Source organism: Neomonachus schauinslandi, chromosome 9, assembly GCF_002201575.2.
Source record: "Neomonachus schauinslandi chromosome 9, ASM220157v2, whole genome shotgun sequence".
Classification (NCBI taxonomy): Eukaryota; Metazoa; Chordata; class Mammalia; order Carnivora; family Phocidae; genus Neomonachus; species Neomonachus schauinslandi.
Window position 1 is genome coordinate 38,943,940 of NC_058411.1, and position 26,398 is coordinate 38,970,337.

At 34.3% G+C, this 26,398-nt stretch overlaps 1 protein-coding gene and 1 pseudogene across 1 annotated transcript in view; both read left to right on the forward strand.

The window, feature by feature from the left end:
- C9H14orf39 (chromosome 9 C14orf39 homolog) overlaps positions 1 to 25,263 on the forward strand; it is a 66,526-nt gene extending 41,263 nt beyond the window's left edge. The window contains exons 11-17 of the mRNA XM_021701449.1: positions 2,302 to 2,387; positions 2,473 to 2,531; positions 9,418 to 9,479; positions 10,793 to 10,971; positions 14,689 to 14,833; positions 21,677 to 21,734; positions 25,064 to 25,263. Coding sequence (XP_021557124.1) covers positions 2,302 to 2,387; positions 2,473 to 2,531; positions 9,418 to 9,479; positions 10,793 to 10,971; positions 14,689 to 14,833; positions 21,677 to 21,734; positions 25,064 to 25,263 — 789 coding nt within the window. The remainder of the gene's footprint in view (positions 1 to 2,301; positions 2,388 to 2,472; positions 2,532 to 9,417; positions 9,480 to 10,792; positions 10,972 to 14,688; positions 14,834 to 21,676; positions 21,735 to 25,063) is intronic.
- On the forward strand, positions 12,046 to 13,426 carry LOC110590637 (annotated as a pseudogene).
- Positions 25,264 to 26,398: the final 1,135 nt, after the last annotated feature.

The window sequence follows — 26,398 nt, forward strand, 5'->3', positions numbered from 1 at the left end:
CACACACACACACACACACACACACACACACACACACACACACACCCCTTTCAGAACACACCAGAATCAGTTTTTCGGGTGAATTCTATCCAACCTTTAAGGACTAAATCAGAGTTTCTAAACTGTGACACCACTGACATTGTAGACCAGATAATCCTTTTTTGTATAATCCTTTTTTGTAGGGTTATCTTGTGACCTTCTAGGGGCCAATAGCACCTCCCCCCCAAAGAAAAGACAATAGAAAATGTCTCCAGACATTGTCAGATGTTCCCTGGGAGGCAAAATTGCTAGTTGAGGGCAATCTCTTTATTATTATTTATTATTAATGAGCAATTCTAGAATATAGAAGTTGGAAACTAGCCAGCAAATTATGCATGGCTAATTCATTAGGTAGCAAGGACAAAGATAGTGAAAGAAAAAATTATACATTAGTCTCAAGAATGAACATACATGTAGAAATCCAAATAAATTATTAGCAAACCTAATTTGGCACTGTAACATTAAAAAAATATGTTATGACTAAACTTGGCTTTCCCAAGAATTACAATGATAGTTAGCATTAGAGAAGTCTATCAAGCATATTGACATTACATCAACAGATTAATAAATAATTTTAAATAAAGATTTAAAATAATTTTTTTTAAAACAACATAAGGGAAACTCATACTCTTAGATATCAAAATGTTTATCATAAAATTCATTTTAAAATGTACATTTCAGTGGTTTTTAGTGTATTCTAAAGGTAGTGTAACCATCACCACTGTCTTAATAATTCCAGAACATTTTCATCATCCCAGAACATTTGTTTTTTTTTTTTTAGGGTGGGAGAGAGAGTGAGCGAGCAGGGGGGCAGGAGGGAGGGGTAAAGGGAGAGGGAGAGAAAGTATCTTAAGCAGGCCCCATGCCCAGTGCAGAGCCCAGTGTGGGGCTCAATCTCACAACCCTGAGATGATGAGCTGAAATCAAGAGTCGGCCACTTAACTGACTGAGCCACCCAGGCACTCCATCCCAGAACATTTTAAAACATTATCTAAATGCAATGATTATAACAGTGTGGTGTAAGAAAAGACAAATTGATCAATGGACTACATCAAAATAAAAAAATTCTGTGTGACAAAAGACACCAACAAAGTTAAAGAGAATGACAGAATGGATAGGAGATTGGTATACAGAATGTATAATATATAAATACTAATACAAATTAATTTTTAGGCAAAAAATAAGCAAAAGATAAAACAGTTTACAGAAAAAGTGTCACAAAACAAAAGGTGCTTGAGCTCAGGGGTACAGGGAAATGCATATTGAACCAACGAGATATCTGGTTTCCCCTATCAGATTTGCATACACTACAACATTTGATAATATCTATTAAAGTCAGCAATAGTGAGAATGTAATTTGGTGTAATTACTTTGGAGGACTGGTTCATAGTACTTATTAAAAATAAAAATGCAAATATTCGGCAATTTTAGTTCTTGGCATCTATTGTAAACAACTACTTAACTTGTACAAATACTTTTACCAGGGAGCCCATACAAAATGTATATTGTTTAAAACATACTTTGAAATTAACAACACTTATTCTTTAAGGGACAAATGTTCTTTAAGGGGCAAGGTCTTTTCTTATGATCTAAAATCACAATAAGATTACAGAATTAAGACCAATGGCTCTTATAACAAAAATAAATGGGATACATTTTCCTATTAAAAGATATTTTTATGTTGAGTCAAATAAGAAAAATCAGGAACTCTTCAAAATGAGTGACTCACGGAGAATGAATGACTTGAAACAGACAATACAAACATTAGTAAAGCAGTGGCTTAGATATTAATATTAAATAAAATTTAAAGTTAAAAATGAAATATTACCTTTTTCATACATATATAAAAAACAAAATCTCAGGTTTTAATCTTTTAACCTGCTATTTTGCTTTTTTATGTTCAGTTTAAGAGGTTATAGAGAATAGACACAAATCATTTGAGAAAATGGTAAGATTGACTTGATTAGTAATAAATATGGGATAAAAATTTTTAAGTTTATCTTAAATGTAGAAATACTACCAAGCATAGTTGTTATACTTGTCTAAAATACCAAATTCCTTAAGAGTCTTAAACTTTCCCAGTATTTGACTTAATATTTTGTATGTAGTGGTTTCAGTTAATGTTTGTAGTTGTTGTTCATATTGCTAATGATGATGAGGAGGAGAATGACAATGTTCTTGGAGAACCTTCAGTAGCCATGGCAAGCAAAAAATTTTTGTTATCTGTGTAGCCAGTTCTAATACTTAATTTCTTTTGTTCAGGTACTTAATGACTCTACTCTGAATAACCATTCAAAATGCTCAAATTCTGTGGCTATTAAAAATTCACAAAATATGATGCATTTCAGGTAACTTTTAAAATAGGAAAAATGTTTTAATTTCTGAAATTAATAAATCAGCAAATAATATAAAAATTTATTTATTGTATTTTAGATTGTTAACCCCACAGAGACAATCAAATTGCAGTCAGTGGTTTGAAATAGGAGATACAGGTATTTGCTGTTTATATTTTTCCTAAGAAGTGGGAGTAACAAATTATATCCAGCTTTTATACTATTTAAATACATTATTTGGATTGTTTGCCTCTCTGGTTAACTGACCATCCATGCCTGGTTTTTAAAAACATTTTTCACTAAATATAAAATATTTCATTGTAAAAGATTTGGAAAACAGAGAAAAATACAAAAGAAACAAAGATACCATCACCCAGATATAACTGACACCATCCATACTGGTATATGTTCTTGTCCTTTTTTCCTATGTATATGTGTGTTCTTTTATTTTTTTTCCCCCAAATTTGAAACAGTACTATATATAATTTTGTCACCTTTTCTTTCCAGTTGATATACTGTTAGAGTATTTTTCTATGCCATTAAATAGATTTTATTTTTAATGACTGTATCATACGCCATTGTAAGGATATGCTATAATTCATTTAGCCATTCTCTCAAAATATTGAATTATTTTTATATTGACTTATTTTAATTATTTAGCCATTCTTTTTTAAAACATTAACTATTTTATTGTTTCCAGGTTGGGTTTTTTTTCCTAATGCTACTATATTCTTTTACATAAATCTTTTACAATCTTGGATTATTTTCTTTGAATAAAATCATAAAAAGGTCACAGGATATATATATATGTAATGTATATATAAATATATGTATGTGTATATGAGTTTATTATGCTAGAGTCAACTAGCTGTTGGAAAATTTTAAGGGTATCACACCCTTGAAAAAAACTTGTTCTATCTCTTTATGTGTATATATGTATGTATATATGTACATGTAAATACATAATATATATAACATAATATGTAACATAAGACATCTCATATGTACATATATATATATACATATACTGGTAATCCAGTAATGAATAACAGTTATTCCACTTATATATATATTAGGCTATATAAAAGTATTCACTTCTTCTTGTCTGTATCATGTGGATTACAAACTTTTATTTTGAAGTTTTAAAAATGGCTCATTCTATTGCATCAGTAATAAAAAGTCTCCCAACAAACAAAATCCAGGGCCAGAAGTCTTCACAGGTAAATTTTACCAAACATTTAAAGAAGAGTTAATACCTATTCTTCTCAAACTATTCCAAAAAATAGAAAAGGAAGGAAAACTTCCAAATTCATTTTATGAGGCAAGCATTACCCTGATACCAAAACCAGATAAAGACTCCACTAAAAAAGAAAACTACAGGCCAATATCCCTGATGAACATGGATGCAAAATACTAGCAAACCAAATCCAACAGTACATTAAAAGAACCGTTCACCACTATCAAGTGGGATTTATTCCTGGGTTGCAAAGGTGGTTCAGTATCACAAATCAATCAACATGATACATCACATTAATAAAAGAAAGGATAAGGGGGCGCCTGGGTGGCTCAGTTGGTTAAGCGACTGCCTTCGGCTCAGGTCATGATCCTGGAGTCCCTGGATCGAGTCCTGCATCGGGCTCCCTGCTCAGCAGGGAGTCTGCTTCTCCCTCTGACCCTCCCGACCCTCCCCCCTCTCATGTGCTCTCTCTCTCAGTCTCTCTCTCTCACATAAAATAAATAAAATCTTTAAAAAAAATAAATAAAAGAAAGGATAAGAACCATACGATCCTTTCAATAGATGCAGAAAAAGCATTTGAAAAAGTACAACATCCATTCATGATAAAAACCCTCAATAAAGTAGGTTTAGAGGGAACATACCTCAACACAATAAAGTCCATACAGAAAAAACACACAACTGAAATCATCCTCATTGGGGAAAAACTGAGACCTTTTCCTCTATGGTCAGGAACAAGATAGGGATGTCCACTCTCACCACTTTTATCCAACATAATACTGCAAATCCTAGCCACAGCAATCAGACAACAAAAAGAAATAAAAGGCAACCAGATCAGTGGGGAAGAAGTAAAACTTTCACTATTTGTAGATGACATGACACTATATATAGAAAACCTGAAAGACTCTACCAAAAAACTGCTAGAACAGATAACATGAATTCAGTAAAGTTGCAGTATACAAATTCAACATACAGAAATCTGTTTCATTTCTACATGCCAATAATGAAGCAGCTGAAAGAGAAATTAAGGAATAAATCCCATTTACAATTGCACCAAAAACCGTAAGATACCCAGGAATAACAAAAACAGACACATAGATCAATGGAACAGAATAGAGAGCCCAGAAATGGACCCTCAACTCTATGGTCAACTCATCTTTGACAAAGCAGGAAAGAATGTCCAATGGAACAAAGACAGTCTCTTCAAAAAATGGTGTTGGGAAAATTGGATAGCCACATGCAGAAGAATGAAATTGGACCATTTCCTTACACCACACACAAAAATAGACTCCAAATGGTTGAAAGACCTCAATGTGAGACAGGAGTCCATCAAAATCCTAAAGGAGAACACAGGCAGCAACCTCTTTGACCTCAGCCGAAGCAACTTCTTCCTAGAAACATCGCCAAAGGCAAGGGAGGCAAGGGCAAAAATGAACTATTGGGACTTCATCAAGATAAAAAGCTTTTGCAAAGCAAAGGAAACAGTCAACAAAACCAAAAGACAACCAACAGAATGGGAGAAGATATTTGCAAATGACATATCAGATAAAGGGCTAGTATCCAAAATCTATAAAGAACTCATCAAACTCAACACCCAAAGAACAAAGAATCCAATCAGGAAATGGGCAGAAGACATGAACAGACATTTTTCCAAAGAAGACATCCAAATGGCCAACAGACACATGAAAAAGTGCTCAATATCGCTCGGCATCAGGGAAATCCAAATCAAAACCTCAATGAGATACCACCTCACACCAGTCAGAATGGCTAAAATTAACAAGTCAGGAAAGGACAGATGTTGGCGGGGATGCGGAGAAAGGGGAACCCTCCTACACTGTTGGTGGGAATGCAAGCTGGTGCAGCCACTCTGGAAAACAGTATGGAGGTTCCTCAAAAAGTTGAAAATAGAGCTACCATATGATCCAGCAATTGCACTACTGGGTATTTACCCCAAAGATACAAAAGTAGGGATCCGAAGGGGTACGTGCACCCCGATGTTTATAGCAGCAATGTCCACAATAGCCAAACTGTGGAAAGAGCCAAGATGTCCATCAACAGATGAATGGATAAAGAAGAGGTGGTATATATGTACAATGGAATATTATGCAGCCATCAAAAGGAATGAGATCTTGCCATTTGCAACGACGTGGATGGAACTGGAGGGTATTATGTTGAGTGAAATAAGTCAAACAGAGAAAGACATGTATCATATGATCTCACTGATATGAGGAATTCTTAATCTCAGAACACAAACTGAGGGTTGCTGGAGTGGGGGGTGGGGTGGGAAGGATGGGGTGACTGGGTGATAGACACTGGGGAGGGTATGTGCTCTGGTCAGCGCTGTGAATTGTGCAAGACTGTTGAATCTCAGATCTGTACCTCTGAAACAAATAATGCAATATATGTTAAGAAAAAAAAAAAAAGAAGGTAGCGGGAGGGGAAGAATGAAGCGGGGGAAATTGGAGGGGTAGACGAACCATGAGAGACGATGGACTCTGAAAAACAAACAGGGTTCTAGAGGGGAGGGGGGTGGGAGGATGGGTTAGCCTGGTGGTGGGTATTGAGGAGGGCACATTCTGCATGGAGCACTGGGTGTTATGCACAAACAATGAATCATGGAACACTTCATCTAAAACTAATGATGTAATGTATGGGGATTAACATAAGAATAAAAAAAAAAAAGATACCCAGGAATAAACCTAACCAAAGAGATGAAAGACCCATACTCTGAAAACTACGAAACACTGATAAAAGAAATGAAGATGAAATGGAGAAACATTCCATGCTCATGGATTGGAAGAACAAATACTGTTAAAATTATCTATATTCCCTAAAGTAATCTACACATATGATGCAATCCCTATCAAAATAACAACAGCATTTTTCACAGAGCTAGAACAAACAATTCGAAAATTTGTATGGAACCACAAAAGACCCTGAATAGCCAAAGCAACCTTGAAAAACAAAGCTGGAGGCATCACAGTTCCAGACTTCAAGTTATATTACAAAGCTGCAGTGATCAAACAGTCTGGTACTGGCATAAAAACAGACACATAGAGGTGCCTGAGTGGCTCAGTTGGTTAAGCGGCTGCCTTTGGCTTGGGTCACGATCCTGGAGTCCCGGGATCGAGCCCCGAGTCGGGCTCCCTGCTCAGCGGAGAGCCTGCTTCTCCCTCTGCTTATCGCTCGCTCGCTCTCTTGCTCTCTCTCAAATAAATAAAAAAAATCTTAAAAAAAAAAGACACATAGATCAATGGAACAACACAGAAAACCCAGAAATGGACCCACAACTATATGGTCAACTAATCTTTGACAAAGCAAGAAAGACTATCCAATGGAAAGAAGACGGTCTCTTCAAGAAATGATGTTGGGAGAACAGCCACATGCAAAAGAATGAAACTGGACTATTTTCTTACACCATACATAAAAATAAATTCAAATGGGTGAAAGACCTAAATGTAAGACAGGAAACCATTAAAATCCTAGAGGAAAACACAGGCAGTAACCTCTTTGACATTGGCCATAGCAACTTCTTACTAGATACATCTCCTGAGGCAAAGGAAACAAAAGCAAAAATGAACTATTGAGATTTCATCAAAATAAAAAGCTTCTGCACAGTCAACAAAACTGAAAGGCAACCTACGGAATGGGAGAAGATATTTGCAAATGACATTATCTGATAAAGGGTTAGTATCCAAAATATGTAAAGAACTTATAAAACTCAACACCCCCAAAACAAATAATCTAATTAAAAAATAGGAAGAAGACATGAATAGACATTTTTCCAAAGAAGACATACAGACACATGAAAAGATGCTCAGCATCACTCATCATCAGGGAAATACAAATCAAAGTACAATGAGATATCATTTCACACCTGTCAGAATGGCTAAAATTAACAACACAGGGAACAACAGGTTTTGGTGAGGATGTAGAGAAAGGGGAACCTTTCTGTGATTTGTTCCACCTGTTTGTAATCCTCTATATATACTAAGCTGATAGAGTGTTAGACAAGGGAAGAATGGCTGATCTCTAGGAACAATGCACCCCTAATACAGATATGTGGGGAAATGCATATATCTGGCACAGTCTAGCTGCTGTTCAGCATATATGTTAAGGCTTCATACCCAAAAAGGCATGTAATTATCTTAGAAGAAAAAAAGGACTCTCTTCAACAATCTCCAAGCCTGTCTTTTGAGGAAGTTAATAAGTGGTGAAAATAATAGTTGTGACTTAACTGCAAAAGGCAAAACTATAAAGCTTTCAGATGATCAAATAGAAAAACATCTATTCAAGGTAGGAAAGAATTTCTTAAATAAGAATTAAAAAGCCCAATCAGAAAGGTTGATAAATTTGGCTATATTAAACTTAAGAATTTCTGTTCATCAAAAGACATTATAAAAAGAATGGAAGGGGCACCTGGGTGACTCATTCTGTTAAGCGTCTGCCCTCAGCTCAGGTCATGATCTCAGGGTCCTGGGATCAAGTCCTGAGTTAGGCTCCCTGCTTAGCAGGGAGTCTGCTTCTCCCTCTTCCTTCGCCTGCCACTCTGCCTACTTAGGCGCTCTCTCTCTCTCTCTCAAATAAATAAAAACCTTAAAAAAAAAAAAGAATGGAAGACAAGAGGATATATTTTTAACACAGAAAACTGTCAAAGGACTGGTTTCCAAAATTGTACAAAGAACTTCTACAAACCAAGAATAATAAGACAGACAACCCAATTAGAAATATGTGCAAAATATGCAAATAGGCACTTCAAATAGAGAAACTCATGTGGTAAATAAACATATGAAAAGATGCTCAGCAAATTAGGAAACTGAAAAATAAAGCCACAGTGAACTATTACACATCCAACAGATAAGCAAATTCAGAAAGTCTGACAATACTAAGTATTAATGAGAATACAGGACGATAAGAACTCTCACAACTATTGGGGGAAACTCATTTATAAATGACTATATATTGAGACCATATCTAAATTATAATTAGAGCTAATAGTTTTGTGTGGTGAAATTGAATGAGTTCCTAAGGTAACTTGGGATGGCTAGGTACCACAACAAAAATTGATAGTTTGGAAACTAAACTTTGGAAAATAGTTTAAAATTTGGTAAAATGAAAGATATACATACTCTATACCTCATAATTCCACTCCTAGGTATATACCTGGAGAAATACAAGTACATACGTACAAGTATATATGTAAAGGCATGTTCATATCATTACTGTTTGTAATAGTCTCAAAGTAGAAACACCCCAAATGCCCATTTGCTAGTAGAATAGATAGGTATATTATGTTGTGTTTGTACAATGGAATACTTTACACCCATACAAGTAAGCAAATTATGTCTATATGAAACAATACAGATGAATTTTACAAGCATATGCTGAACAAAAAAAGCAAGACAAAGGACACCTATATTACCATTTTATCATATAACATTCTAAAACAGGTAAAATAAACTGTATTACTTAGGTGATAAAACTATAGAAAGCAAATCAAGGAAATAATCCTTACAGAAGTCAGGAAAGTGATTACCTCTGAAGGGGATGATAGGAATATGGGGCCTTTTGGAGTATGTATGATGTTCTGTTTCTTTACCTGGGTGATGGTTACATGGGTATTCTCTATAATTTTCTTTGTTAAACTGTTCATATGGGTTTTATTCTCTTATCTGTATGGATTGGGTTAAACTGTATGAAATTGCTATTTTTGTAGGTCAAAAACAAATATTGGTAATTTCTTATTGTTTGTATGTTTTATTTACAATTAAATTGCCAAAAGAAAAAAGTTTGTTCTCCTATAACAAACAGATGCTGAGTGTGAAGATAAAGGTACAGTAAGACAATTGAGAGAATCAAAATGTACTTCACAAGTAAGTCAAATGTTTGATTTCTAATTTCTAAGCAAAATATTCCAATTTAAAATGTTTCCACTTTAATTTCAGATTAAGTTTAATGAAGATTATATATGTGAGGTCTAGGTGTTTTAGGTTGGTAATCAAGTTCCTGTGGTGTTAAAGCTTCTGTTCCTTAGAAGAGTTTTAGATTAAAAAATGAAGCCACAAAAAGTTTACAGGAAAATATACAAAGAGTTGTCATTAATAATTGACTATATATATTGATGCCACAACTAAATCACAACTGAAGAAAACAATTTTGTTTGGTAAAATTGAATGATTTTCTAAGGCAGTTCAAAACCAGTGGTTGCCACAAAAATATTTTCAAAATATATTTTAATAGTGGAAAATTTTAATGATAGATGTAGACAATGTTTATTGGCTTTACTAAGGTAGCTACTAAGGGTTAAAACAAGACAAATGACATAGTAGAATTCTGCTCAAGAAAAACAGGTAAAAAGAACATTCTGGGGGCGCCTGGGTGGCTCAGTTGGTTAAGCGACTGCCTTCGGCTCAGGTCATGATCCTGGAGTCCTGGGATCGAGTCCCGCATCGGGCTCCCTGCTCGGCAGGGAGTCTGCTTCTCCCTCTGACCCTCCTCCCTCTCATGCTCTCTGTCTCTCATTCTCTCTGTCTCGAATAAATAAATAAAATCTTAAAAAAAAGAAAAAAGAACATTCTGAATTTTTTTGGTGGAGAGACCCAAATTATTTCTGAAATAGGATTTAGTATAGCAAACATATTTGAGAAATCATATTCTTACCCTACAAAATGATATAAAGGAAAATTAGTATTCATGTTCTCAACCTTTGCAGAGAAAGTAGTGTAATGAATTTTTAAGGACAAAAATGTACAAAGAACACAGCCAATGAGAATAAGATTTCTTAGAATTAAATCACTTTTTCCTTCCTGTGTCATATATAATTCCTGAGCCAGCACATGATGTGGAAATTTTAAAAAAATCATTCCTAACCATTTTTCTTCATCAATTTGATTATGTTCTGGTTATCCTTTCCTTTTTCAGGTAGAGGTAAGGGAGGTAGAGCTGGGAAGAAAAGAAAAATTAGAAAATTAAAAACAATTATTTTTCCATATTTTGCACAATTATATTTTGGTATCACTTTCATCAGTTATTCTTATTTTACTTATTTTGTCTATGAAATGATAACATCATAGATTAATATGGTGTTCTTCCTCACACATTTTTACATATGTGAATTTGTTAATGTAATAACCTCTTTAAAAAATAACATTCATTTTTATAGTTTTCTATTATTTTGAATTTGCAGGTTATATGTGCAGAACATTTTGGGAAACCAATAGAAAATAATAGTGATGAAGTAGAAGAAAAGGCTGAGAATTTTCTACAAACTCCTGAAATTCCTTTATTTTTAAGAACCCCTGAAGCTGTGAAAACACCTGAACCTTTGGAGAAATTATTGTTTCCTAAAACCCCTTCTTTTGAAATGTAGGATTTTAATTAATAATTATCATTAAAGAAATCTGTATATATTGAGCCAATATTTTATAAATAATAGGAATAGTAAAATGTCTAGTTCCTGTAACTTTAAAAAGGTTTTATTATGGAATATTTCAAATACACAAAGGAGAGAGACTAGTGTAATGAACCTCCATGTAGCTAGTATCCTGTTTAAACAATTATTAACATTCTACCATTCTTGTTTCATAGAACCTCTTCCCCGTTTTTCCTACAGCATTCAGCTGAAGATGGTATAGATTCTGAGTACTTATCCAGGGTAATAGTACATACATTTAAGATTTTCCAAAGGATCAAAAATGTATGGAAAAATATTAAATGTCAAGCTAAAAAGCTACTATCATGTATGGTAGATTGTGGGCATCATTGAATAATGTTCCAGCTGTCATTTTTCTTTATGTTGTAGTGTCTAAAGCAAGAATTGCCATCTGTTAAGTAACCTTGGTAGGCAGAAATATCTCTTAACATGATTATTTAACTTTGGAAACCACAGATTCGTAGTTTACAGCCAAGAGAATAGGCTGCATTTAACCTTTTTGTTTAGTTTAATCCCTTTTTAAACTACAAACTTTAAGATTATTTTAAAACATATGTCAAACAGATTCCACTTCAAATTTCTCTCACCCATGTTCTACTTCTGTATTTTAAATTGCTAGTAAGAGTTTTATATATTAAAGTCACGCTGTTGACTCACACACAGTATATTCAAAGTGGAACTCATCATCAAATATGAGAACTGTAAAAGGATATGGCAGCCATATGCTAAAACCTCGGTTTATGGATGAGAAAATTGATCTGTAAAGTTAAGTGACTCATTGATGGTCAATGGAGACAGTTATGGAAGTATTTTCAGATTTCTATCTTATTTGACAATAGCATTAACTGTGTCTAAACACTTTATAAATATTGCTCATTTAATAGGCACAACCTTATGAGATGTAAATACATTATTATGCTTATTTTATAGAAGAGGAAACAATCCCAGGTGATAGAACTTGTCAGTGATAGAGTTGAGATTCAAATGCAGGCAGCTTGGGAGACAATATGGCAGATGGCGAGGAGCTGGAGAAGAAAAGAAGGAGAATAGAGGAGCTGCTGGCTGAGAAAATGGCTGTTGATGTTGGGTGTGGGAACACTGGAGACTGAGAAGTTTGCTGGAACCATGTAAAGAAGTTCCTCGAGCTATCTGGACCCTTCACACACCCTGATTTCGAACTGAGCACTGAATCTCTCCAGTTTTTGTTAGATATATGTAAAGTTCTGGTCATTGGAGCTGGCAGCTTAGGATGTGAGTTCCTAAAAAATCTGGCGTTGTCTGGTTTTAGATTTATGTTATAGACATGGACACTATAGATGTTTCCAATCTAAATAGGCAGTTTTTATATAGGCCTAAAGATGTTGGAAGACCTAAGGCTGAAGTTGCTGCAGAATTTCTAAATGACAGAGTTCCTAACTGCAATGTAGTTCCACATTTCAACAAGATTTCAGGATTTTAATGACACTTTCTATCGACAATTTCATATAATTGTATGTGGACTGGACTCTATTGTAGCCAGAAGATGGATAAATGGCATGCTGATATCTCTTCTAAATTATGAAGATGGTGTATTAGATCCAAGCTCCCTTGTTCCTTTGATAGATGGGGGGACAGAAGGTTTTAAAGGAAATGCCCAAGTGATTCTGCCTGGAATGACTGCTTGTATTGAATGCACACTAAAACTGTATCCTCCACAGATTAATTTTCCCATGTGCACCATTGCGTCTATGCCCAGGCTACCAGAACACTGTACTGAGTACGTAAGGATACTGCAGTGGCCTAAGGAGCAGCTTTTGGAGAAGGAGTCCATTAGATGTAAATGATCCTGATCACAGTCAGTGGATTTTCCAAAAGTCCGTGGAGAGAGCATCACAATATAATACTAGGGGTGTTACCTATAGACTCACTCAAGGTGTAGTAAAACGAATCATTCCTGCAGTAGCTTCTACAAATGCAGTTATTGCAGCTGTGTGTGTCACTGAGGTTTTTAAAATAGCCACAAGTACATATATTCCTCTTATACTTGGTATTCAGTGATGTAGATGGACTATAAACGTACACATCTGAAGCAGAGAGAAAGGAAAACTGCCCAGCTTGTAACCAGCTTCCTCAAAATATTCAGTTTTCTCCATCCACTAAACTGCAGGAGGTTTTGGATTATTTAACCAAGTGCTTCTCTGCAGATGAAATCTCCAGCCATTACAGCCGCATTAGAGGGAAAAAAATAGAACACTTTACTTACAGTCAGTAACCTCTATTGAAGAACGAACAAGGCCAAATCTCTCCAAGACATTGAAAGAATTGGGACTCGTTGATGAGCAAGAACTGGCAGTTGCTGATGTCACCACAACACAGACTGTACTATTCAAACTTCATTTTACTTCTTAAGGAAAATAAATCTGCACATAATAGAAAACTCATGAAAATATATTACGTGGATGCTAAGAAATTTAATGTCATTTTTAGCATTAGTTTTGCTGGAATTTGACTTTTTTATATAATGAACCACTCTTTTTTAAATTTATAACTTACCCTTGAAGACAGAATTTTGGGGTTGGTACTTGTAAGCATTTTCATTAATAATATGAGAAATGATGCCTGGAGAGAGAGATAAAGAGCAAATGTATTCTTTCAGAGGAGGAGGCAAGCACTCTCTTTTGTCTGAATTTTGCTCCTATGGTCAAAGAATGCATTCTTCAGTTTTCATTTGAGCACCCACATATAGAAAAGATGTCCCTTTAAAGAAAAAAAGAAAATTAAGTTTTAAATAACATTGAATATTACACCCTGACATCTAGAGCATGTTGAACATAGCCTATTTCTTGCTTGATTTAATATTCATTTAATTGTAGTTATCCAAATGGATATTAATTATTGCAAAGGTTACCTTGTCCATACTAATTTTAAATGGTGTAGTAGCTGAATACTTGTGCATGGAAATGGGAACTATTTTCATGTTTACTTGTAGTGCCATAGAGGCCAATATGCACAGTATTAAAGCCAAGACATGGATGTTTGAAAGAAAAAAAATACAGGCAGCTCTACCTCCAGAATTCATTTAACCACTGTGCTCTCTAATTATTTTTCCCAAATCATTTTATAGTTTAACTTCCTTATGCAACAATATGTAATGGCTGCCTCCTCATCAATACTAAAATCTTGTAATTGTCTTTCAAGATCTTGGAGACAGTATAGCCTCAAAGTTAAGAGCTGGGACTTTGAATCGGGATTGCTGAATTCAAATCCCAACTCTGGCACTTACATTTCTTGGAGAAAGTCATTTAACCTTTCTATGCTTCAAAATTTTCTTCTGTAAAATGGAGGTGGTAATAATAGTACCTATTTCATAGGTTTATTGTGAGGAATAAGTAAGTTAATGCCAGTGGAAATACCTAGAATAGAGCCGGACAGTATGTTCTCAGTTGGAATTCATTATTATTCCATAATTGATTGTTCTACTTTAACATTATTTTCCACCTCAAACCATCTTTTTCTTAAGAGGTTTTTCACTTCAATAACTATTTTCTCCCTTTCCCTACTGTGCTAATTCTTACTTCTGTGCTATTGTTTAGCAGTCTGCAATATTTAGTAATATATTTTTAACATTTTTTTATTTTTTTATTTTTAACATTTTTATTATTATTTCTTTGTAACAGAAATAGAAATATAATGCCTGAAGGTCAAACACAAAAGGAATCCCCTGGATTTTCTTTTCTTACAAATTATACTTCTAGATCTCCTGGATTGAATTTATTTGATTCTACTATATTTGATTCAGAAATCTCATCAGATCAGGTAATATGAGAAGCTAAAGTTTTATTTCTAAAAAACTGTACACTGGAACCTCAAGTAATTTTTTTTAAGAGAGAACACACATGCACTCATGCATGTAAGCAGGGGTGGGGAGGGACAGAGGGAGAAAGAATTTTTTTTTTTAAGATGTATTTGAGAGAGAGTGAGCAAGTGAGCGAGCAGGGGAAGGAGAAGAGGGAGAGAGAGAATCTTAAGTAGACTCACCACTGAGTGCAGAGCTCGACTTGGGGCTCCATCTCAACACCCTGAGATCATGACCTGAGTGAAAATGAAGAGTCGGAAGCTTAACCAATTGAGCCGCCCAGGTGCCCCTCAAGTAATTTTAATTCTTTAGTATCAAACTGTCTTGGAGCAGAGTACAAAGCAGAGGCAATTTTTTAAAAAGATTCTGAGTATTGATAATGTAGCACAGTTCCCCCATTATGTTTTTGTTTTCAATATCAGGTGCCCTCAGTTGATAACTGTTTATAAAAAAAAGAATCTCAGGATAGGGATGATTTAAATTGCAGTCAAAGGCAGTTCAAAATTGATTTGGCTTCATAGTTCATGTGGCTAACTTCTAAACAAACTTTTCATTTCTCAGTGTGAAAAATTCTCCAGGTTATTAGTTGGTCTTTTTATTTACATATGTGTAACGTAGCAACATTATCGGTTAATTTTAAAAGACCTAGTTTTCTCCAAATAGTGATTCCTGCTATTCAGTGATAGAACAGTAAGGTGCTTATTTCTGTTATTTGGCAATTGAAACTGAAAATTAAGATATGCTTTATTTGATCAGTAGAGACAGCACAGTGTAGCAGTTAAGACCAGACTCTGATGCCACACTGGTTGAGTGTGTACTGGAGGTAGCATTTTGAGTACATAGCTCCCTGTTTCTCATCTGTAAAATGGAAACAAGAATTTTTGCCATTGCGGGGCGCCTGGGTGGCTCGGTCGGTTGAGCATCTGCCTTCAGCTCAGGTCATGAGCTGGAATGGAGTCCCACATGGGGCTCCTTGCTAGGCGAGGAGCCTGCTTCTCCCTCTGCCTACCGCTCCCCTGCTGTGCGCTCTCTTTCTCTCTGACAAATAGATAAAATATTTATTTTATTTATTTTTTTAAAAAAGATTTTATTTATTTATTTGACAGAGAGAGACACAGTGAGAGAGGGATCACAAGCAGGGGGAGTGGGAAAGGGAGAAGCAGGCCTCCTGCTGAGCAGAGAGCCCAATGTGGGGCTCGATCCCTAGACCCTGGGATCATGACCTGAGCCGAAGGCAGACGCTTAATGACTAAGCCACCCAGGCACCCCTAGATAAAATCTTTAAAACAAAAAAGAATTTTTGCCATTGGTTTTATGGATATTAAATGAGTTTATATGCATAAAGCCTTAGAAAAATTCTAACCACTTAATGCTAAAATATGTTATTATAATAAGTATTATATTGTTGCTCATTTAAATTAGTCACATTTAGCCAGTTTTATGTGGATTAGAATATTTTATTCCTATACCCCCCATTATATTAAATTGTTGAAATTATAAGTTTATTGATGGATGATATAGTACAATACATTTTATAGTATTTCATGTCTTCAACTTTGTCTCAATTTTTATCTCAATGCTTATTTCAAAAAAATTCCCAGAAGGTGTGTGCTGGGCATAAAAAAGTAGAATAAAATTAGATAATTGTCATTGCAATATTAACATTAATGCAAAATACATGTATGTAACCTTAATAGGAAACATGTACATTTGGATAAAGAAGACCACAAAAACTACTGAAAAAAATTATTGAGTATATAGAGAGACTTATGGAATAGCTACATAGGAATAAAATATTGTAAATATGTATTTCTTTCCAAAATAATTTATAAATGTAATTCAATTCTAATCTAATTGGAATTATGGCAAGATGGTTTATCTTTAATTTTTTGTTTTGTTTTGCTTTGTAGTGTTGGGGTGGAGAATGAGATTGACAGATAATTACTAAGTTTCCTGGTCAAGAGTAATCAAGAAAATGTTCAAAAATAAGATTGGCAATAAATTAAGATGGAATCCTAAAAAATAAAAATTAACCCAAAATAAAGCAGAGAAGTAATAGAATAACAAAACACAGAGAGAGCAAACATAAAACAAATAGTAAAATGTTAGACCCAAATATGAAAAGTTTTAATAATCACATTAACTATAAATGGACTAAACACTCCATTAAAGGTGGAGATTATAAGAGCAGATCAAAAAAAAGACCCTACTATAAGCTATCAACAAGAAACACATTTTATTTATTTTTTCTTTTTTCAAGTTTTTGTTTAAATTCCAGTTAGTTAACATACAGTGTAATATTAGGTTCAGGGTAGAATTTAGTGATTCATCACTTATATACAACACTCAGTGCTCATCACAATAAGTGCCCTCCTTAATAGCCATCAAACTTCCACTGTTTGCAGATGACATGATACACACACACACACACACACACACACACAAAAACCACACTGGAATATTACTCAGCCACCAAAAAGAATGAACTCTTGCCATGTGCAATGACATGGATGGAACTAGAGGGTATTATGCTAAGCAAAATATGTCAGTCAGAGAAAAGCAAATACCATATGATTTTACTCATATATGGAATTTAAGAAACAAAACAGATGAACATAGGGGAAAGGAAGGAAAAATAAAGTAAGATGAAAACAGAGAGAGAGGCAAACCATAAGAGACTCTTAACAATTGGGAACAAACTGAGGGTTGCTAGAGAGGAGGTGGGTGGGGGGATGGGGTAAATGGGTGATGGGTATTAAGGAGGACACTTGATGTAATGAGCACTGGGTGTCATATGCAAGTCATGAAGCAGTAAGTTCTACCCCTGAAACTAATACTACACTGTATGTTAACTAACTACAATTTAAATAAAATCTTGAAAGAAAAAAAAAGTAAGTGGATGGAAAAAGATATATCATAAAAACTGTAAGAAGGTCACAATGGTTATACTTATATCATTTTAGGTAATCTTCTAGACAAAGAATATTGCTAGAGATAAAGAAGGACATTTCTTAAGAATAAAAGGGCTGGGGGCGCCTGGGTGGCTCAGTTGGTTAAGCGACTGCCTTCGCCTTAGGTCATGATCCTGGAGTCCCGGGATCGAGTCCCGCATCGGGCTCCCTGCTCGGCAGGGAGTCTGCTTCTCCCTCTGACCCTCTCATGTTCTATCTCATTCTCTGTCTCAAATAAGATAAATAAAATCTTTAAAAAAAAAAAAAAAAAGAATAAAAGGGCTGGGGCGACTGGGTGGTTCAGTCGGTTAAGCATCTGCCTTTGGCTCAGGTCATGATCCTGGGGTCTTAGGATCCAGCTCTGCATTGGGCTCCCTGCTCAGTGGGGAGCCTGCTTCTCCCTCTCCCTCTGGCCCCTGCTCACTCTCTCTCTTTCTCTCGCTCTCTGTAATAAATAAAAGGGCCAGTTCTTAAGAAAGATATAACAATGACAAATGTGTATGTGCCTAATAACAGCTTCAAAATACAGAAACAAATGAAAAGCAGACCATAAGGAATACAGTCAGTGATACTGTAATAGCAATGTAATGGGACAGATTGTAGCTATACATGTGGTGGACATAACATCATGTATAAACTTGTCAATTCACTAAGTTGTACACCCAAAACTAATGTAACATTTTCAACTATACTAAAAAATACAGAAACAAAAATTGACTGAATTAAAGGGAGAAATAGAAAAAAACACAACTTGATTGGAGATTTTTAGCACCCTTCTGTCAGCACTTGATTGAATTAGACAACATAATCAATAAAGATCTATAAAATCTGAACACTACCATCAACCCTCTTGACCTAACTGACATTTATAGAACACCAACCACATTCAGCAACCTCAGCTCCACAGCTTATATAGGCATGTCTTGTCTTACTGCACTTTGCAGATACTGCTTTTTTTTTTTTTAAATAAATTGAAGGTTTGTGGCAACCCTGTGCCAAACAAGTCTACTGGCATCATTTTTCCCAACAGTGTTTGCTTACTTTGTATCTCTGTGTCACATTTTGGTAATTCTCACAATATTTCAAGCTTTTTCATTATTATTATATTTGTTATGGTGGTTTGTGATCAATGATTACAACTCATTGAAAGCTCAGATGAAAGTTTGCATGTTTTAGCAATAAAATATTTTTAAATTTAATTATGTGCAATTTTTAAGACATGATGCTATTGCACACTTAATAGTGTAGTGTAAACATAACTTTTATATGCATTGGGAAACCAAAAAATTCATTTGACTTGCTTTATTGTGATATTCACAGTTTTGTGGTGGTCTGGAACCAAACCTGTAATATTTCTGAGGTATGCCTGTATATTCTTTTCAAGCGCTGATGGTATATTCACCAAGACCATATTCTGGGCCATAAAATGAGTCTTAATAAATTTCAGAGGATTGAGATCATAGCGAGTATGTTCTCTGTCCACAATATAATTAAATTAGAAATCAATAAAATAGAAGGAAAATCCTAAATAATTAGGCCATGGATCAAAGAAGAAATCATGGGGCATCTGGGTGGCTCAGTCGTTAAGCGTCTGCCTTCAGCTCAGGTCATGATCCCAGGGTCCTGGGATTGAGCCCCACATCAGGCTCCCTGTTCAGCAGGGAGTCTGCTTCTCCCTCTCCCACTCCCCCTGCTTGTGTTCCTTCTCTTGCTTTGTCTCTCTCTGTCAAATAAATAAAATCTTTAAAAAAAAAAAACACATCACCACATCAAAAACTAATGATGTATTGCATGGTGACTAACATAACATAATAAAATTAAAAAAAAAACAAAACACAAAAAAACAAACAAAAAAAAAGCCAAAGAAGAAATCATGAGAGAAATTAGAAAAGATTTTGAAATGAGTGATTATGAAAATTCAGTGTTTCAAAATTGAGGAATGTTGTCAAAACCAGAATAAAACCATAGCTTTAAATAATTTAATTAATATTTTAAATAATTCAGTTAATAGAAACGAAGAAAGGTCTAAAATCAGTGACCTAAGTTTTCACCTTGAAAATCTAGAAAATGGGGTGCCTGGGTGGCTCAGTCGTTAAGCGTCTGCCTTCGACTCAGGTCATTGTCCCAGGGTCCTGGGATCAAGCCCTGCATTGGGCTCCCCACTCAGCTGAGAGCCTGCTTTTCCCTCTCCCTCTGCCTGCTGCTCCCCCTGCTGTGCTCTCTCTCTGTGTCAAATAAATAAATAAAATCTTAAAAAAAAAAAATCTAGAAAAAGAAGAACAAAGTAAACCCAAAGTAAATAGAATGAAAAAATAAGGGAGATAAGAGAAATCAATGAAATAGAAAAAAAGCAATAGAGAAAATTGACAAAGCCAAAGTTGGTTCTTTGAAAAAAATTGACAGAATTTATAAACTCATCATTAAACTAACAAAAAGATAAGACAATTTACCTATTTTACAAATAAAATCGTATTATAGATCCTACAGACAATAATAAGAATATTGTGGAAAAGAAGACTGGTGAGGGGGAACCAAGAGCAATCAAAATGTGATAGTGGTACAAGGACTGATAAATTGATCAATATTATGGGCTAGAAAGTCTTGAAACTTTAAATATTCATTAGATCTTAATAAGAGGAAGGATTCTCTGAGCATTAAAACAGTGGAAGAAGAGCCAAAAGAAAATAAAAGGGTTTGGATTTGGTTCCATAAAAGTTTATATGTTAAAAAAATTTTAAAGGCAAAATGATAATGTGATATAAAATTTTTGCAATAATATAAGGAATTAATGTCTTTAGTATGTAAAAAGCTTATGTGGATTAATAAGAATTACTACCTCAATAGAGACATATACAAAGTTCTTTAGGTGAATAGATAATCACTGAAAAAGAAATTCAAGTGACTTATAAAATCTCTGGGATAAACAGCTTTCCTTATTAATTGTCAAAAAAAATGTAAATCTGTGCATAACAGTATTTACTCAAGTGTAATTTGTATTAGAAAGAAACAGAAGTGACCTCAATGTCCAAAGTGAAAGAATGATTGCAAACCAAGAAACAGATTCTTAACTATATAGAACAAACTGATGGTTACCAGAAGGGAGGGGGTGGGGGAATGGATTAATAAAGGAGTGCACTTGTAATAAGCACTGGGTGTTGTATGTAAGTGTTGAATCACTAAATTGTACACCTGAAACTAATATTACACTGTATGTTAACTAACTGGAATTTAAATAAAAACAAACAAAAATAGACACTGTATGGTATGTTCATATGGAAAAATATGAAAATGCCATCAAAAGAATCTTGGTTTTGGAAGAATAGTGACATGGGAAGATGCTCATAATGCAGCATTAAGAGAAAAAAGGGACAGAAATCTGTTGTCATGATCCCATTTTTTTAAAAAAACCTGTTTTACAGAGAAAACAGACTCTTTTGGCAGCAAAACTTGATCTGAACTGACATGAAGCTGTCATATTTCCTTACTTTTATAGGCAGGAAAACAATACCAAGAACCTGCTTTGTAAAAGACCTTCAGAATAAAGCAAAAGTTATTTAGAATTTTAGGTTATATGAATATTCCAAAGTAGGAACTATCTTTAGTATACTATATATACCTTTTAATATATTATCTATTGCAACAATCAAATCAATAAGCTTTATTTTAATGTAAGCAAATGATAGGTTTTAAAGATAGGTCTCTTTTTTAAAGTACAGTAATGTGCTATATAGAATGTTGCCATTTTGTCTACTCTAATTATGCTTATTAGAAGAACTAGGCTTTATATTCAAATATAAATGCCATAATACTGTTCTACTGATTTCTTGAGTAATAATGGAAATTATTTTTCAGTTTAATGAACATTATTCTGCAGGAAATTTAAATCCTCTCTCATCACAACAAGAAATTGGTAAGTGATTTGAAGTTTGCTACATATAAAAACATGTTAACTTCTCCACTTTTTATTTAGTTTGCCTCTGATTTTCTCAGGCCCTCAGTTTATTCTTTTAAAATTCACTTACTTCTGCACCACTCACTATTTTTGGTAGCTATTTAGCTTCTTTCACTACTCCACCAAATTCTCCAATAACAACTAGTGACTTAACAATTATTAAACATTATGGGTATTTTGTATTTATTATCATATTCACTATCTCTGTAGCATTTGATATAGTTGATTATTCTCATCTTCTTTCTGAAGTTTTTAGATTTCCTCCTATATCTCTGGTGCTTATTTTTTATTTGATCTTCTTTCTTCTCTTATCCTATGATTAATTGATTCATTCAACATAGAAATATATATGTGTATAAATATAGTATATTTTGTATTTGGTACTGCTTTGGCTCTGGTGATAGAATAGTGGACATTTTTCTTTTTTTCTTCCTTTCCTTTCTTTCAGTACCACATACAAGTGAGATTATACATTATTTGTCTTTCTGTCTGACTTATTTCACTTAGCATAATGCCATTAGTGTTACTATAAATGGCAGGATTTCCTGTTTTTTTTTTATAGCTCAGTAATATTCCGTTACGTGTGCATATGTATATATATACATATATTTATTTCTTTTTCCTGCCTGATTGCTCTATCTAGGACTTCCAGTACTACTTTGAATAGGAGTGGTAAGAGTGGGCACCCTTGTCTTATTCCTGATTTTAAAGGAAAACTCTTCTCCTTTCACCATTGAGTATAGCGTTACCTGTGGGCTTGTCATATATGGCTTTATTATGTTGAGATATGTACCTTCTATGCCTAAATTGTTGAATTTTTATCATGAATGGATGTTGAATTTTGTTGAATCCTTTTTCTGCATCTATTGAGATGATTATATGATTATTTTCTTTTATTCTATTAATATGATGTATCTAACCTTGTTCTAACATACCTTTTAAGCCTTTTCTCTTAGAAATAATGTATGCTTTTGGCCAGACCAAAGAACTCGCTACATTCCAAATATGCCCACACTTTCTTTCTTTTTTTTTTTTTAAGATTTTATTTATTTATTTGAGACAGAGAGAATGAGAGAGACAGAGAGCACATGAGAGGGGGGAGGGTCAGAGGGAGAAGCAGGCTCCCTGCCGAGCAGGGAGCCCGATGCGGGACTCGATCCTGGGACTCCAGGATCATGACCTGAGCCGAAGGCAGTTGCTTAACCAACCGAGCCACCCAGGCGCCCGCCCACACTTTCTTATCCACTTTTTTCTTCCTGAAATCAACTTCCATTTCTTTCTAACCATCTTCCAAAACCAGGTTCCATAAATCCTTTTATTTCCCTTCAACTTTTCATCCCAAAAAGATCTCTCCTTCACTTTTCTGTATGTTTCTTTTTTTAATATACTTTAAAATATTATTTTGTCTGTTATTTATCAATATATAAAAAATATTTTCTAATCACAGGTCTTTGGGGACAGGGATTCTGTTTTATTCACCTTTGTATTGTCCACAGCACCTTGCACATTAATCTATTATTTTATTTATAATGAATATAGGAGTTTTTTGGAGACTTTATATGAACTTCTTTTCTTCTGAAATTAAATAAAAAACCATCAAATTCATTTATTCAAAGGCAGATTCAAGATTTTAGTTCTTTCTGAGCCTATAGCTATATTACATTTATTTTCCTTCGTTTAAGTCTTATGGATGTGTACTGAAGTCAATGGAAAAATAAAGGGATAGAGGAAGAACTCAAGTATCTGGTAATCAGTCAGTCCATCTGCCTTTCTAACCATCCCTCCATCCACCCACCTACTGCTGGTAGGCTCAGCTTAATTTAGGTTGAAATAATTGAGGTGTTTAAAGATACATGAAATTTTAAAGTGCTACAAAATAAATTGTTCTGCTTAATTGAATTGGTTCTTTATGGAAAAAATATAGGTGTTTTAAAAGACTTCAAGTAAGTTTTTAGATTACTGTGTATTTTGAGTTTGTTAATAATTAAAAATTATAATAAAGGTATTAAAAATATTTTAGTATTTATAGTCTTATATATAGTGAATGAAAAATAATATTTTTCCTTAGGGGCAGTTCTTGGAGTCATTAACCAAATAATTCTTTATGTAAAGTTGATTTCAAAAATTCCTCTTTGGGCGCCTGGGTGGCTCAGTTGTTTAAGCATCTGACTCTTGATTTTGGCTCAGGTCATGATCTCAGGGTCGTCAGATGGAGCCCGCATAAGGCTCCATGCTCAGCGTGGAGTCTGCTTGAGATTTTCTCCCTCTCCCTTCCCTTCTGGTTCTCCCCTCAGCTTGCGCTCTCTCTCTCTCTAAAATAAATAAAAATAAAATCTTAAAAAAATTCCTTTTAGAACTATAGAAGCCTTTTCACTGTTCTGTCCATTTCCTTGAACAATGCCACAAACAGGACATTGTAGTAACTCATAAATAATAGTTGAATAAGTTTGACTTCTGCAATATCTCTTAGACCCAGCATCTTTCCCATTCGCTTTGCTATGACTATATGATGAAGCTTTCATCATTTCTTTCCTATTATCCCCACTTCTAGATGCTCTACTGTTCCAGGCTTTCTACACATTCTTTCCTTAGTAATCCTTATAAAGTAGTTCAAATCCTGTCATATCTCCACTTGAAAACTTAAAAAAAAATTTTTTTTATTATTTTGATGGGAGGCAGAAGGAAAGGGAGAGTGAGAATCTTAAGCAGGCTCTACACCCAGTGTGGAGTGGGAGGTGGGGCTTGATCTCACAATCCTGAGATCATGACCTGAGCCAAAATCAAAAGTCCATTGCTTAACCGACTGAACCATCCTGGTGCCCCTCCACTTGAAAACTTTTAATGGCTTCCTGTTACATATAAAATAAAGTCCAGATTCTGTAGTTGGACATTCAGCAGTCTTTCTAAGCTCATCTTCATTAATACCCTTTTAATAACTTTTTATTATTTCTCAGTGCTCCTGACAAGCTGAATTGATTTCTGTTATCCTTATACTTCCTATGCATGCCTGTTACTGTGCTTCTGTGCTGTTCTCTCCATTTGAGGTGTTTTACCCCTTTTCCTACCATATATACTAGCTCTTATTATGCTTGAGTTCAAATTACTTGAAAGTAACTTTGGATCTATTTGATTTCTCATAGTTCTTTACACATAGGAATACAGTTAAATATCTGCTTAATAAGTGATTCAGTGTTACCCTATTTATTGTTTGCAGTTTATGTAATTTAATAGATTATGTAAATTATGTAACATGAATAGCATGGTATTGTAATGTTTATCTTCCTCAGGAAACTTATTTGGGAAACCAGAAGGAGAAGATGCCTTCACATTTTCTTTTTCTTCAGACTCTTCAACTCATACATTTGGAACTGGAAAAGATTATTTTAGTTTTCCATTTTCATTTGAACAGGATCAAAACTCAACACCTTCTTCTGTAAAAGGTTTTTCATCTTCCTCACAAAATAAAACACAATTTACTTTTTTTTGAACTGATTACTAATTTCTCAAATTATTTAACTGCTCTGCAATCATCTAGGGCATAAATTTACATTATGACTTAAAAATGAAGACTACTTTCTTTTGTTGATTAAAGCAGTAATGGGTTACCATAGTTACATTATTTGATTATATATTTAAATATTGAGGAAAATTAACCCTATATCATCAAATTTTGTTTTATCTGAAGCATTTTCTATTGTTTATTTTGGTTTTGATTTCGCAAGCCATATTTAGGCAGAATTAATCTTAATGGAATTTGATGCTTTTTCATTAATCTTTACTATAAATAGTAAGCCTGCTTCTCCCCAGAACCTAAGTTTCATTCTGGTAGTATTTTAGGTGTTTTGATAAGAACCTGAAATTTAGGCCATCAGAAGACCTTGTAGCAGTAACTATGCAGAATTAGCTGAGGTGTACTTTGTACTTTAGCTACTAAAAAATGCTTTTAAAACTACTGTTTCACTTATGCTTCACTGTTGCAGTATAAAGAGTGGTGCTTTAATAATCTCACAGAATTCATGTTAGTGATAGTGAATAAAATGTGTTATTTTCTTCTAATACAACAAATAATAAAATTATAATTTTGTCAGTTATTCTAATATTTTGAATGGAAAGAAATTAAATGTGAAGGGCTATAGTAATTTCTGAAAATTAGATCGTTGTATGAATGATGATACTGTTATATTTTCTTGCTGAAACTTTTTTGAAGAACATTTAAAATTTTGTTTTCTGTTTCTAACAAGAAAATTGGCCTTCATGTTTTATATGCAGTATTTGCTTGTGAGTTACGTAGGTTAAATGAAGATGTTTAAATTTTGATGAAATTATATAAACGTATTGCTCAATGTCTTTGTATTTTGTGCTTTTTAAATTGGTTACATTGAGTTTTCAAGTAATAAAGAGTCTGATTCCAAATTCTGGTGTGTGACTGCTGACAGATTTTAAGCTTCACTGCATTTTCTTTCCCTTCTGCTCCACATCTGATCAAGCTGATAAAGCCCAGGTATTCCATGGGATGCCTCGTGGTTCAGTCCATTAGGCGTCTGCCTTCAATTCAGGTCATGATCCTGGGGTCCTGGGATCCAGTCCCACATCTGGCTCCTTGCTTGGCAGGCAAGGAGCCT